Below are 14,776 nucleotides of genomic sequence, written 5' to 3'. Positions count from 1 at the left end.
AATAAAGCTTATTCTCAAGTAAATGTGCAAATAATGTCATGAGGTGCATTAGAATCCTCTGTTTTTTTTTGTACACTACTAGTACTAAATTATTCATTTTCTCTGTTGTTATTTTTCAGTTCTGTATTCCTGCATTTTTGTTTTCACCAGTATACTGTTGTGCATGTGACTGATGCAATAAAACCGTCTGTATGGACAGGTGTGGTGTGCACTAAGTTGAAGCTTAGGGGCTCCTGATGAAGGTGTTGGCTGGTTTTCCTACCCTGAGGTTCGTAGCGAGGGTTGAGCACAGCAGGCAGACAAAACCTCAGCCCTTCATCAGCCTGCACAGCCAGCTCAATGACGTACTCCAGCCTGATGGAGGCGCTCTCTCCTGGAGGCAGACTGCCCACACTCAGAGAGAATATATCTGGACTCTGCTCACTCTCCTCCAGCAGGAAGGCCTGCTGACCGGAGCTCAAAGCATCGTCATACTCCTCACGAGCCTGAAACACAGATGACACATGTGAGCAACGTATGCTGTGTTTTAAAGCTCCTCCGTCAGTAACTCTTTAGTGTCCAGCTCACCTCCTGTTTCTCCTTCACCTCAGCTACAATGTGTGTCTGTCCAATCTTAGCACTGAAATGACAGACAGCAGCATCTCCAGGCAGAGGGAAGACAAAAACAGCCTCTAGTGGTTTGTCCTCCTTGTTCTCATAGTTCAGAGTGGAGACCACTGTAGCCACATGGTCCCTCACCTCCAGCTCCACCTCCACGCTCTTCAGAGGAACTGACCGACAAACAGAAGGACACGCAATGAACACAGACCGTGTGAAAACTTCTTTGTGTTTTGTGGATGACAAAATTTGCAAATGGTTGATGGTACCTAATTAAAGTCCCTGAATTTATAGATTTAATCATTCACCTCTAGAATAAATGTGTAGCTTTTCATATTCAGGGTTAGATATGTTAGATATCTTGAATATGTTTGTAAAAGCCCCTTCCTGCCATGAGGCTCAAACACAAACCTTTACATGGACAAACACACACCACAATCATTCTTGCACATGATGTATGAATTGTTTATGTTTTCAAACAGCATCTGTACCTGGTTCCTTATTTATATTGAGCAGACCACAGCAGTTCACCATCATGCCTGTTCAACAGGTTACACTGTCAAGGAAGCTATAGCTGTAAAAGATAAGATAAAATAAAATAAAATAAAATAATGGGAAAGGAAATTAAACTCTGTTATGCCAACATTCACTGCATGGCAACCATTGTACATGTTGTGACGCCATGCATGTTCATTGCAATTTCCTAAAACTCTCTTTTCATATAAGTCTAATTAGCTACATGCAAGTAGCTACATGTTCATATGATGAGTTACGCTTTCTAATTTAGCTGGTGTGTGTAACTTCCATAAACACCTGTAGCCTCTACATGTTTTATTTATTTATTTTTGAAACCTGTGGGTTTGTTTGTTCAATCTCTCTCGCCAGGAATTATGGATCATTACTGTAAATGCAGAGTCTGCATGAAACAAAGTAGAAAGATAACAGGAGGAGTGAAACAAAAATGTATATAAAAGCAGCATTTTGTTCACCTGATGTATGTGTATAACACACTTGGTTTAAGTGTATAATCCAATCATTGAAACAATACAGGTGCCTACCTCAGGAGTAAGTGTCCTCTGCTGCAGTAAGCGTCTGGATATCAAATACGGAAGGCTTCCGGTTAAGGTTGTGCAGTCAAACCCATGCCACGCCTACAGTTTAAGCACCTGGCAGGTGGGGTTTTCCCGTCACAGGCCATACAACCCTTTCATAACATACTCAGGAATGCTGCTCGGCATGAAGTCACCCGCACAGCTGTTGACGGCATACCGGTTACGTATGTTTTCGTCTTGAAATGGGTAAAACCCCAACACAAACAAACTTATTTAGTTTTGTACGGTTTCTCGCCTGTGCGCATGCACAGTCTGATCTGCAGTGTTTACTTAATTACCTCGTGGGAGCATGCAGATTACAAAAAAAAGCTTGTTAAGTATATTATAAATTGAAGTTAGGATTTTATTGTCATATATGAAATTTGGCATTTAACCCATCCCTAGCTTATTGGGAGCAGTGGGCTGCTGAGAAGCACCCGGGGAGCAGTTGAAGGTTCAGTGTCTTGCTCAGGGACACTTTGGCAGGGGACATGTAGCGGCCAAGGATTGAATCACTGACCTTGCGTTTACCGGACAACCCTCTCTACCCATTGAGCCACGGCTGCCCCAATTGAGAATTTAGGTACAGTTTCAGGAAATTTGAAGAAAGAAAATGGTTGAACAAGTCAATGACGGGCATGACGATCTACAGGGATAATAGTCTTAAAGATACTATTCTTCATTTCCTACCAAGAAAGTAAACTAGCTTTTCACTAACTCTTGGTACAGCTCAGAAGCTGTGCACTCTTATTATTAAATAAATACTGTCTGCAGCAAAACCAAGTAGGAGGAATTATCAACACTAAAACAAACTGGGTTTACAGCAGTTGAACAGGAAACATTCACTAACCTCATCTGCAGCTGGCATCCAGTAAATGATAGGTTTGATAGATTAGTTTTCCCCACCGGATACTCCCTCCAGGGCTAGTCACACTCATGGAGTTACATGCATTGCACCCTGTCTTACTGGTTTTTTACCCATTCTTCCCCGACTCTATAGTGCTGTGATGCTGTGCGGTCAAGCCTCCCACTGACCTACTTTCACTTTCTGAATGAAAACAAAAACATTTTTGTAGTTTGCAAAGGTGTTGCAAAGAAACGCAACATGAGCACAACACTTCCTGCGTCAAAACTTTCACATTCACTCCTTAACTAAAACAGGATGAAACATTTTTAAATAGTTTATTTTTTCATAAGGTAGTTGAGAAACCTACCAGAACTAAAGCCCTGACACAACAGAGTACCAAAACTGAAAAATACACCAATCCTTCACCTCTCCTTCTTTTACAACATTCAATCCAACAAACTGAAGTTCAACACTGTCCCTAGCGTTGGCTAGCAACTGATGGCCTTCTTTGGATTGTCACTAGAAATGTGGGGAACTAGGGAGACTTGCAGTTGTAAAACACAGTTTTTTGGTTTTGTGAGGAAAAGAGAGAGTGATGGATGGAGGGCAGAGGGGGGGGGGTGGGGAAAGCGCAAGTGGAACACCCTGGCCAGTAATGTATGCGGGCCTATTGTGGTGAATCAATGCACCGTGCTATAATGGGGGGTAAGGGGGGTACAAGGCTGTAGGGGAGCTATGACGACATGTCTTCTGCCTCATGGCGTGCCCCCCAATGCTAGGAAACGCACCCGAAGCCACCTCAGTGTCAACTAGTCTCTTATCCGAGTTAAACAGTGCTTCTTCCGTTATTTTTCTTTCCCAGGAGCTGGCCAGAGGCAAGAGCCCAAGGACAGACAAACGTGAAGACTGAATACTTTTGCTACACAGACAGGATTGCTGCGATACTGTGCACAGTTTCCTCTGCTGACAGGTTGCGGTGAGAGTCCATCACATGAACAGGCATGTGTGGTCTCTGCTAAATGCTGTGGTGTCTGAACAAAATCAAAAAACAAAAGAAAGTCTACCATGATGAACTGAGGTGAGCACATCTGCTTTTTATTTTGTGTAGAAATCTGCAGCTTTAAGCAAAAGTTTGCAGTTGCCTGTTAATATGCAAACCATAATTAAAAAAATGTACTCAGCATGCGCTAATTTTGTAATTTTGTAATTTTTGTTCAGTGTTAGCGATTAAAAAAAAAATTGTCTGAACATTCCTCCATTATTGCACCATGATGAAGGAGAAGTTGTACACCATAATATGCTGTTTTAGTCCGTTGATGGGCAAACTCAGCAAAAGATGAGCAGTTACGTTAAAACATGTTAAAATACATATTATATGTATATTATAAATAAATAATCAGATCAGATAATGCATCACTCCTGGAGAATGAGTGAAAGGACGAGTCTTTTTGCTCTTCATTCAAGGAACCACGCCAATCACTTTCAACTGCTCTGCTGAATGCAGGCTGGCAGAGTGGAGGGAGCAGTTGTTTATAGGCCTCACGCTTTGTTTTGGTGTCAGCCTTGTGAAAGCACAGACTATGAGAACAACACCAGAGTATTGTAATCTGAATAAAGATGAGAAAAGAACAATAGTGGCTTCTGTACAGACAAAGCTGAGAGAAATGTGGGGAGGGATTTTTTTGGTGGGGGGAGTTAAGGAGTGGGTGATGACATGAGGACACATGGATGACTGACACAAAATGATCAAATAAGCACAAAACACTGCTGAACAATAGGGGTCAGGTCATTTCATCCATTTAGCAAGCGGGAAATGCTTTTCACATCTCGTTAAAGAACTCATTTGGTAACGATTGTTCAGCTCAGCTAAACGTCTTAATGTTTGAGCTACAACATTTTCAACATGCTTTTCTAAAAGAATAATTACTGCCTAAAAAATGAAAAATAAAGCATTCACTAAAAACTTAAAATAAGTTTTATTAAAGCTGCCTTTGTTAATATTTTTATATGAACGATGGATCAAGTGACTATGTGTAATGTGACTTCCACAGCTGTACCATGTCTGTTCATTTTTACTGCTCGGCAGCAGCTGATGGCGATTTTTAGTAAAAACCACCAGGATGAAGTGACTTGTGGGACAGGCAAAGATAGCAACTAGCTGCTAAACATAATGGAGAACTTAGAAGCAAGAAGTTGGTGGAGAGTAAAATAGAGCTAAAAGGAGACTTAACATTAGACTGTGTCAGGTGTCCAGAGACACACAACTCCATTGAATGCTAATATTTTTCTGCGTCTGCTCTGCTGCACGTGTAAATGGCAGTTGTTTGTCACCATATCAAAACAATTTGGGTTTTTTCATGATATGAATGATATAAATTATTGGTTCATTCTAAGCTATGCATTGCATTCTAATTTAAAAGTTAGCCTTTGCCTTCTGCCATCACTGTTCAGTGGCATCAAATTGGATACAGTGTGTTTTGTATTGAAGGTGATGGCAAAAAAACATTTGATTTATTTTATTTCATGCAGGTAGATCTCTGCAGGACACGATGTCACAGGACAGAGGAAGATTCTGGGACGGGAGTGGAAAGCCGGTGTTTATTCTGGCTTATCTTCTCGTCCTGGCTTTGCCGTGCATGGGCTTCCTCCCCAACTTTTGGTCACGAGTGTTAACGCTGTCTTTGAACTCGCACACACACCAGCACATCACAGAGCAGGCCATTCTCAACGTCACCATGGAGACTCTGAGGGGCATTAAAAACCACCAGGGGAGCCATGCAGAGGAAGAGGTGAGCCGATATTTACTTTACATGGACATGAAAATATCTACTTTTTACTATTACATGAGAGCTTTATTGTATTATCTTAACAGTTTTAATGACGTTTTTTGAGCACATCTCATTAAAATTATGATAATAACAAAAATCAGCCTGTATCCCTCCCAGACCAGACTGGGCCGTGGCTTCTGGAGAGCCGTGGGAGAGGTGGTGAAGTCCAATGCGGCCATGGACTTCTTGAGCTCCACCAGGTCGGACCCGGTGTACCACTTTGATTCAGAGCGTGTGGACAGCTCCATGGGGATGTTGCGGCAGTTCTGGGCTCAGACTCTGCTCTCAGTACGAGCCAAAGAGTACCAGAGTGCCCGGCACAGCTTGGGACAGCTATTTCACTCCCTGCAGGTACACAGCACCGTAAAGAAGGGTCCGATGATGTATGGATGAGGAGAGCAGTTCGTACCATGCTTCCAGTTGTTGGCCTCTTGTGGGAGCATAAAGCCTAACAATTGGCCACAAAACAAACTCATTGCTCAATCTTGGAAGTACAGGAACCTTTAAAACATGTCAGAATATTACGGGAATTACCCAACAATAGGCACTCATAAATACAATAGCGTTTTTAAATGCAGAAGGAAAACAGATGTTTCACACTTGTCTTGATTAGGGTTGCAAAATTCCATGAGTATTCTTGGTGGAAACTTTCCATGGGAATTAACAGGAATTCTGTGAGATTTTAAAGGAAATAATGGGAATAATTTGGAAATATCCTCAGGCTGTATTTACCATGTCATATGCAGATAGAAACATACCTTTTACCATATCATAAGCAAACATAATCCATTTTTTTGCCAAAGAAATCAAGTGTTAATTTGTCAAATACATACTACGGGAAATGTGCCATGTGGTGAGTTAGCTAGCTGGCAAGTTAACTAAAGGGGAAAACTAGCAGAAACTTACTTACTTAGCAAAAACTAGCAGAAGGTGAAGTTATAAACTGTGTACTTTGCTTTCTTCTATTCTGAGAGCATGTATTCTGTTTGTGAGCTGCACATGTGACGGGAGAATGCACTGTGCATTGTACTGAATTTCATGCAGACAAATGATCTGTAAAAGTGATTGTGCTGCTAAATGCAGTACAAGTTTCAATTCAATTAAATGGCCATACATTTAACCAAAACATGACATAAGACCGATTGCATTTTTATGTTTCTTTTCCTTTTATAATAAAAATGGTCCCGCATGAACTCAGGTTGTGGTTTTCCAGCCTTTTAAAACATCATTCTACATGTGTCACACTGCTAGCATGGATACCAACTTGTATGTTGCAATGGCTGAAATATTGCCATGATATTAAAGTCAATATGCGCTGAAATAAACTTATGTAATGTTTTGCCTTTCAAATTTCTGTTACGCCCAGGACTTTTACAGCCACAGTAACTGGGTTGAGATGGGCCAGCGCTTCATTTACCTCCACCTGCTGCAGCCAGAGGAGCCTGCCATCCCTGTGGCTGCAGGTAGTTCTTCACATCTGTGATCACACAGGCACCGACCTGATTGTGTAATTGTGATTAACATCGTGATAATGATTTGATTTCAACCATCGCCCAGCCCTAACCTGCAGACACAGGGGCTTTTCCAAATGGGTTCCTTATACGCGAGACATTTATTGTCCTCTTCATCAAACAGCACCACATTTGGAGTCATAATACTGTATTCTCTGCTCCTTCACATGTACTTTTTACTGTCGTGTAATTTAGGATTTTTTTTTATCTATTGCAGAATATTGTGATTATCTAAATCAACCTAGGTCTGAAAAGTTCGACACTTGTAGCCTAAACTGCAAAGTACCAATATTCTCTTGTGTAAATTAACAGTAATATGTTCTTAAAATAAATCAAGGTACAATAAAAAAATTTTTAAAAATAAAAAAATAAATAAATCAAGGTACATATCTTTCAGTTTAAGATAATTGTTATCACTTCAGAGAAATGGGGGTGGAAAAGAATCAATAAAGTGTTACGGTTAAGTTAATGACCTAAATATAACCCAACAATCTGAGTTTGAGCTGCAACGATTAGCTGATTAATCCATCGGTCAATCAACAGAAAATTAAATCAGCATCTATTTTATTAATTAATTGTTAAAGCCATTTTTGAAGCACATTCTCTGAATCCTGCTCAAATGTGACAATTTGTAAATGGCTTGTTCACCGTTTCTTATATTAAATGATAAATTGAAAATAATTGGCAGATTCATTGATAACAAAAAAACACTTGTCAGTTGCAGCCCTGATCTGAAGTATATCCAACATTTATGATGGCTATCGTGACTGTATAGAGTTGTAGGTACATCTTGGTATATCATACCAAATCTCACATAATGAACTTTATACAAAAGATGTGGCCTTCAATCCCAAAACCCAACCCATACACCCAATTCCCAAACAAAGATAATATTATGATAGCAGTATTTACGTTTAAAAAGAGATTTACTACTGCAGTAATGATTGGGAGCTTTAATGGGCCTCAATAACAATACACTAACCCCCTCGTCCTGTCTGTCCACAGAAGACACTCCTACCTGTATGGAGTGCTTCAGTGCCACCTGTCGAGACAACCTCCTGGCAAGAATGACAAACGGACAGCAGGAGACCCAGCTGCTCACCACTGGCTACTTCAGCACTTTCCCTCCAAAACCTCACGGTATGTACGTGAAACTTCAGCCACCAATAGCTGCAGTCCTGCCAAATAAAGCAAAGGGATATATGTACACTCAAAGAGCTTTCTTTCCATATAGAATGTGGTTTTGTGAATGTTGTTGCTTTTTGAATATACTCCATAAAGCTTTAAAATATACGGACTGTTTCTTTTTCAGGCAAATGTAGCCATGGAGGCATTCTGGACCACAGCCGCTACCTGGGGGCCAAAGGGGGCATCAACAAGGACAGCACCTCACCTCTCTTCTCCCCTCACCATTACCTCCACATGGAAGCTGCCAATTTAGCTATGGAGGCCACCCTGAGTGTACTGAGAGACATCAGAGACACCGTGGGCCAGAAAACCTTCCTCAGGTAGGTTTTGACAACTGTTTTACAGGTAATTATTATTCCCACCTCAGGAGTTGTTGAATTAAACAATATATTATCATATTGCTGTTGAGTGCATTTCTTTATTTGCTACACATCCTTTGGCAGGCTCTTCAGCGTGAAGCAGGTCCCCGCATTGGTGTTTGTCATAGACACCACAGGCAGCATGTTTGAAGAGATCACTGCCGCTCGCTACCGGGCCCACTCCATCATCCAGAGCCGAGCCAGCAGCCCAGGGCAGCCGGGCACCTTTCTACTTGTGCCCTTCCATGACCCAGGTGAGGGTAGAACAAATCATCTTAAGACCTGGTTAAAAGAAATGGTGCCTTTAAAGCCCCCTTGACCACTACAAAGAGATGCACTAAGGAAACTTAGATGTATGCTTACATTTTTAAGGAAACAACACACACCTAAGGTCACAAGAAAATTATCTTCGCTTTAATGTCCACAAAACAACGAAACAATGAAAAGGAATCAAACTCACCTTACATAGGTAATCTGGCCTTCACTTTATTTCCATTCTCTGTTCAATAGTTATGTTCCTCAGGTCTCACTGGTTTCCTCGTTCAACCATAAAAATGAGCTAAATGCTTTACCCTCACTCAACTAAAGGCAGCCTGGCTCCAACATTACCCTCCTTTCTCGCCATCCCAAACAATTCTCTTCCCTTTGACCCCCAGGCCACGCCCCCTTACACCTGTGATCCTTGAAGGAAACAGATCACCTGACCAGAGAGTATGCATGGCAGACAAGTGAAAGCATGGGTGACATCGACATGTAGATAGATCAACAGAGGTTTAACTTTGAGGTTTTCAGCATTAAACCATCTAATTATATATATATATATCTTTTCCCTAACATTTGTGGCGGTGAGACAAGGGTATGAATATTTGTTATGGAATAAAGCTGAAAAGTACATTGCATTGTGGGTAATGTAGGCACCGGGTTTTGACAGAGAAGGATAGTTTGTGGAAGACAAAAAACACAATTTTTCTGCTTCTGCTGCATCGATCAAACTTTTTTATATATTTATAGAAGCGTAATGCTAAATTTGTGCAGTACTCTGTGCAGAAATCTTAATTAATTAATTTCCTGCTTCAACATGACAATGTTTGCACAAATCCAGGTTCATAAAGAAATGAGTTTAAAACTGCGTTCAGTCTTTGTGCTAAGCTAACTGGCTTCTGGCTGTAGCTACAGTATATATTTACTGCAAAAACATAACAGTGTGTTGAAATATTCCTTTAAAACTGGTGTAAGCCCTCTGAATTGTTGTTTAGCAATTACATTAAGATTCAACAATTTAAAAAGTTAAATGTGGTGGTTAACATCCTAAAAGATCTCCTGTTATTCAGCAGATGTTGCTTGCCATGTAACATTTCTACCTCCTGTGCTCTGCAGAGATAGGACCGGTCTATGAGACCGATGACCCAAATCAGTTTATGCAGCACATGGAGAACCTGATGGCGCTGGGAGGAGGAGACGAACCAGAGATGTGTCTCTCTGCCATTCAGGTACATTTGGATGCCGTGTCTTTTGTGATCAGGTGTGTGCATGAGTTTGTGAACACGTAAAGTAGCTCATTTCCCATCTTGCTGTGTGTTTTTCAGCTGGCACTCACTCACAGTCCACCGCTGTCGGAGATCTTTGTATTCACCGATGCTTCCCCAAAAGACGCCCACTTGTTTGACGTGGTAAAGGCCCTCGCACTTGAGAAACAGACGAAGGTAGGGTTTCATTTGAAAGAGAATTCGTCGCTAATAAACACATGCAGTTGTAAGTTATGGAGATATTTTCTGATTCTCAGCTGTAAATCCTACATCTAAATAAACACATTTAAATGTTTGAATTCAAACTAGTGAAGTAGCATTACATGTATTGCATTTTAGGATGGATGTTTTCCTGTAATGAACTTAATGTGTCCAGCCTTCTTGTGTCTTGTAGCAAGGGGACTGCAATCAAGCAAGTCCTCGCATGTTTCTTTCTGCTCAACCATCGGTCACGTTATGAGCTGATTTTCCCACAGGTGACTTTTCTCCTAACTGAAGACCCAAAATACACATCGGAGAGTAGAGGGAGGAGGAAGAGGAGGAAGAGGAGGAGGAGAAGGGAACTTTTGTCCCCTGATCGTTTCTCCCTCTACTCTTCCCTGTCCTCCCTGTCAGGAGGACTGACAATATTCACCACCAACTCTGACATCCGCAGTGTCTCTGCCATAGTGGAGGATAACACAGCCATCGACAAGGTTCGGCAGCAAGATCTCTAACCCTAATCCTTTGCTGAGCCAATTCAAATGTATTCCTAACAAAGAAGGCAACTCAGTGATTCCCGTTTTTTCTCTTGCGAGTAGACGTTGCTTGCAACTTCTTGTCAATGCTTGCTCACGTATGTCTACTGATTGTGAGAAGAGCAATTTTTACAGTGAGGTTTTAGCATTTGTGCTGAAAACAGCTTCCTTGTGCAGCTTAAAATGAGGTGGATGAGAGCAAAGAGAGAGAGGATCTAAAACAATGAGCTGAAATACGTTAAAAGAAAGCTGAGGGGAGTGGCAAGGTTTGGCAATGATAATTTTGCAGTGATGAATAATGTTCTTTTGTATAAAATTATGATGTGATCCATTTTGTTTTAGAAAAATTAATATAAGATGTCATTGAAGTGGGAACGTGCATGTTTTTTTTTGTTTGTTTATTGGGATCCCCAGTAGTCGTTGCCTTCCTCCTACTGTTCACATTACAAGCACATTTTTTTCTTCCCCCTCCCCAGGTGACCCTCCTCCATGTGGAAAGTGACGAAGAGTTGATGTCCTCCCATTCCTTCAGAGTTGACAGCTCAGTGAAAAACGTCACACTACACGTCACTGGCATCCTCACAGAGTGTGTCCTCACCAGCCCATCAGGTAACTGCAGGGCAAAGTTGTAAGCATAAGCTGCAAGCCATATCGCAGCAGCTTTATTCGTTTCGTCTATCGTCTGTGAACGGCACTTTGTACTTGCTCCTAAAGTCCTGCAATACCACTACTCTTCTTTGCATTTGATGAGTTCATTTTGCTCTTCTTGTTAGACCAAAGCCAGTCTCTGTTGAGCCAGCAAGGCCCTCTAGCAGAGTTGGAGCGCTTCGTTGGTCTGTACCGTATCAGCCTGCTGTCTCCTATTCAGCCAGGCAAGTGGAAACTCCAAGCCAAGAGTGACGGACACCTCACATTCAATGTGATAGGTAAAAGAAAAACATGTTAGACATTGAGGAAAATCAACAACAGTTATTTAACGGTGCGTTCACTCTTATTTAACTCTCCTTGTGCTGAGAAAAGATTTTGTGTTTTGATCTGCACCCCCAGGTGACAGCAGTGTAGATTTCCTGTATTACTTTGCCACAGTAACCAATGAGACACACCCAGGTCTGGCCAGAGTGGAGGGTAGTCCAGTAGCAGGTAAGAGATGTTTTTTCTAATATAGTTAGGGATGTATCAGTGGCAGCCTACAGGAAGTCTCACGACCAGGAATGTGTCGGACATTTGGCTAAACGGCCTTGTGCCTAATGTGACTTCTTAGGTGTTCCTGCCTTTCTGGTGCTGGCTGTGACGGGCCTGGCTCCAGATGAGGAGGCGTCTTTCAGTCACGTGACCCTGCTGGGAGCTGACGGGGAAAGCATCCAGCAGGTCAAGCTGAACTCCTCCTCCTCGTCATCATCATCATCATCATCATCATCATCATCATCATCATCATCATCCTACTCTGTGGAGGAGCTGGTGGGATGGTTGGACTCTGTTCCCATAGTCCCATTCTGTGTTCGGCTGACGGGCCGAGACAGCAGAGGAGACAAGCTGGAGAGGGTTTCCGCAGAGAGGGTTCAGCCCACTCATGTTCAGATACAGGTAGTGATAAACAAGACATGGGCTGTGTCTTTTAGCTCTTTGTTTTGGTTTTATGGCCCGCACCTTGTTTTGGTTCATCCATATCCAGATGCAACAGGCAGTTTACAGAAACTAACAGGCGGACGTGATAATCCAGAATAGTATCAGTATTAGCTCCCCTAATACTGATTGTCAGAGTCTCTACAGCTTGTTCTGCTGCCTCCAAGTGGTTAAAACGCAATCATTTTGCTGCTTCACAGAAAAGGAAAACAGCACGAAAACTGCTGGTTGTTTTCCATTTTAAAATATCTCACCTTACAAAATGTCAAATTATGACTTTTCCTGTTGCAGCTTTCCATAAAACTCTGTGTTGGTGGATTTTCTGGTTCATGGAGTTTCACATTGACGTACCTCAAATCAGCTGGCTCTTGTTGTGATGATGTTTCACAGTTTATGTGGCTCTGTCTCTTCAGGTGTTGTCTGTCCCCCGCCTGGTACCTGGTCACAGCTCAATGGTGTCCTTTCACATCCTGAACCATGGCCCGGCCCGACTCTTCAGTCTGACTGCTGATGACGACTGTGGATATCTTCATAAGAGAGGACCTCACAGGTAGAAAAAGCCATTCCATTTCTTACTGTATATGTCCTCCCTTTGCAATCATGTAGGATCATAGGAATGTGATATTAGAAAACCACATTTCATGCCCTTTATGGACTCTTGTCTCTAAATGTAGAAGAACTACTTGAAAACATTTGTTCTCTAAGTTCGAGTTTCTGTCCCTCAGGTTCCATGTTGCAGAACAAGGGTCTTTCCGCGGTCAGGTGGACGTCCTCACTCCTGCCACAGCTCAGGCAGGAGCGACTGTCACCCTAACACTCACTGTGCACGCTCTTGACTCTCCGGACTCAAATTACGCAGTGGCCTACATGACTGTGATCCCTCCAGTGAGCATGAGCTGAAAACTAATAGGATACACTCCGTTTGGGGACAACTTTAATTGTTTTATACAGAGGTTTACTGTTAGTTGTTTTGTCCGTAAAGATCATTAATTCATCTTCAATTTTCTGTGTCTGACATCACTTACTCTTTCTCTTGCAGGATCCTGACACGTCCCCACCATCCTGCTCTGCTGCACGAGTACAGTCCACGTGCCCTTCCACTTGCAACGAGTCTAGCTGGAGCGTATCTCTGGTCGTGTCAGACAGGGGGCGCTCCGGCCTCGCTGCCCTTCAGCTACAGAGCGGTGAAGGCATTCTGACTTTATTCCACAGCCCCCCACCCACAGAGGACAGCCTGGGAGAGGACCGGCCCGGCCAGGACCAGCAACAGGCACACAGGGACAAGACAACCAGTGGAGGTCACCACCACCACCACAAGGCCAGATTAGAGAAAGGAGACCCACCTCTGAATGTTTCTGAATGGTCCCCTGGCTCATCTCAGCCGCTGTGGGTGACGTACATGTCCAGCTGCTGCTCTGCTCGGGCTGAGCTGCTGGTGTGGGACACAGCTGGAAACATGAAGCGCTGCCATCTAACGTCTGGCCAGCAGAGAGACAGGAGCACAGAAACCAGTGGAGCCGGACGGATTACACCCACACCAGTGTTTTTCTTGTTGTTGGGTCTGCTGTGGTCCTTTCTGCTTTAGGTCGATGTGATTACAAATGTTTTGCAGGCCAAATCTATGTGTTGATCACTGGGTACCAGCAGCCCACACAAAAGAGACACAAAAGACAGATACAAAAAGAAAAGAAAAGTAGTCTGATAAGGAAAGAAACATATCTTTCTTAATGACTGATTTGTGCTTGCTACTGTAATTTGTAAAGAATGTGCACTAAATAAAGGGTTAATAATTGTATTATTATTGTCAATGTCTTGAATTATTTGCTGTTCTGGACATCTGATATCACAAAGAATACATTACTGCCAAGAAGTGAATAATTTGGACATTTTCAACAAGGAAATAATAATACTTCTGGTGGACTTTAAGGAAAAAAACATATAAAGCAAATAAATAACAGCCATGCATGTGTGCACAGTGTGGCCGTTACAGTCTATTACATCCACAGCATACTTTAGTCACCAAGACAAAGTAAACATAGATCAACACTTAAAAAACAAGATTAACATCATGTTCGTACCTTACAGTTTATAGGATATAGAGGTCTGATAATGTGTAACTGATAAACAGTAGGCCCTTATCAGAACATGAATGACTTATCGCCTGAATAAGTGAAAGTAATAACATATTGTTAGACACCTTCTGGGTTATCAGATCTCAGCCCTGCGGTCCGTTTATCAGGCTGGGTGTGTGATAAAATGCAGATAAGAACAGATGCAGCACAATAAATATAAACTTAAGGGGGATAATTTCACTACCCGATATGTGCCGGGGAAAAAATAACATCACAGTGAAAATAATGTCAGTAAACGCTATTTATTTTGGCTAGTAGGCCTACGTAGATTTTGCTCCTGGTGGTCATATTTAAGGCCAGATAAAATGTGACAGAATGAGATTTTATTAGTAGTCCC

At 42.2% G+C, this 14,776-nt stretch overlaps 2 protein-coding genes across 3 annotated transcripts; one reads left to right on the top strand and one right to left on the bottom strand.

Moving 5' to 3' along the window:
- Positions 1-143: 143 nt before the first annotated feature.
- LOC116390868 (von Willebrand factor A domain-containing protein 5A-like) lies at positions 144-1,775 on the bottom strand. The gene is made up of 4 exons (XM_031860985.1): positions 1,656-1,775; positions 1,089-1,171; positions 568-770; positions 144-485 (listed from the first exon to the last, which is right to left on the bottom strand). Exons 2-4 carry the CDS (start codon positions 1,132-1,134, stop codon positions 144-146), a joined length of 591 nt encoding a protein of 196 aa, XP_031716845.1. The 5' UTR covers positions 1,135-1,171; positions 1,656-1,775.
- Positions 1,776-3,312: 1,537 nt separating this feature from the next.
- vwa7 (von Willebrand factor A domain containing 7) lies at positions 3,313-14,102 on the top strand. 2 transcript variants are annotated; one of them, XM_031860544.1, is made up of 17 exons: positions 3,313-3,613; positions 5,069-5,324; positions 5,481-5,714; positions 6,730-6,826; positions 7,880-8,014; positions 8,187-8,382; positions 8,506-8,675; positions 9,799-9,911; positions 10,008-10,124; positions 10,424-10,642; positions 11,161-11,293; positions 11,458-11,610; positions 11,732-11,824; positions 11,946-12,268; positions 12,721-12,857; positions 13,033-13,192; positions 13,347-14,102. In XM_031860544.1, the coding sequence occupies exons 1-17, from the start codon at positions 3,555-3,557 to the stop codon at positions 13,890-13,892; spliced, it is 3,141 nt and encodes a 1,046-aa protein (XP_031716404.1). In that variant the 5' UTR covers positions 3,313-3,554; the 3' UTR covers positions 13,893-14,102. The 2 variants fall into 2 exon arrangements, with proteins under 2 accessions (XP_031716404.1, XP_031716405.1); XM_031860545.1 differs by having other exon boundaries at positions 5,065-5,324.
- Positions 14,103-14,776: the final 674 nt, after the last annotated feature.

Source organism: Anarrhichthys ocellatus, unplaced genomic scaffold (genome assembly GCF_004355925.1).
Source record: "Anarrhichthys ocellatus isolate YVR2014 unplaced genomic scaffold, GSC_Weel_1.0 scaffold24, whole genome shotgun sequence".
In the NCBI taxonomy this organism is placed as follows: domain Eukaryota; kingdom Metazoa; phylum Chordata; class Actinopteri; order Perciformes; family Anarhichadidae; genus Anarrhichthys; species Anarrhichthys ocellatus.
This window is presented reverse-complemented; position numbering and strand designations above follow the sequence as displayed.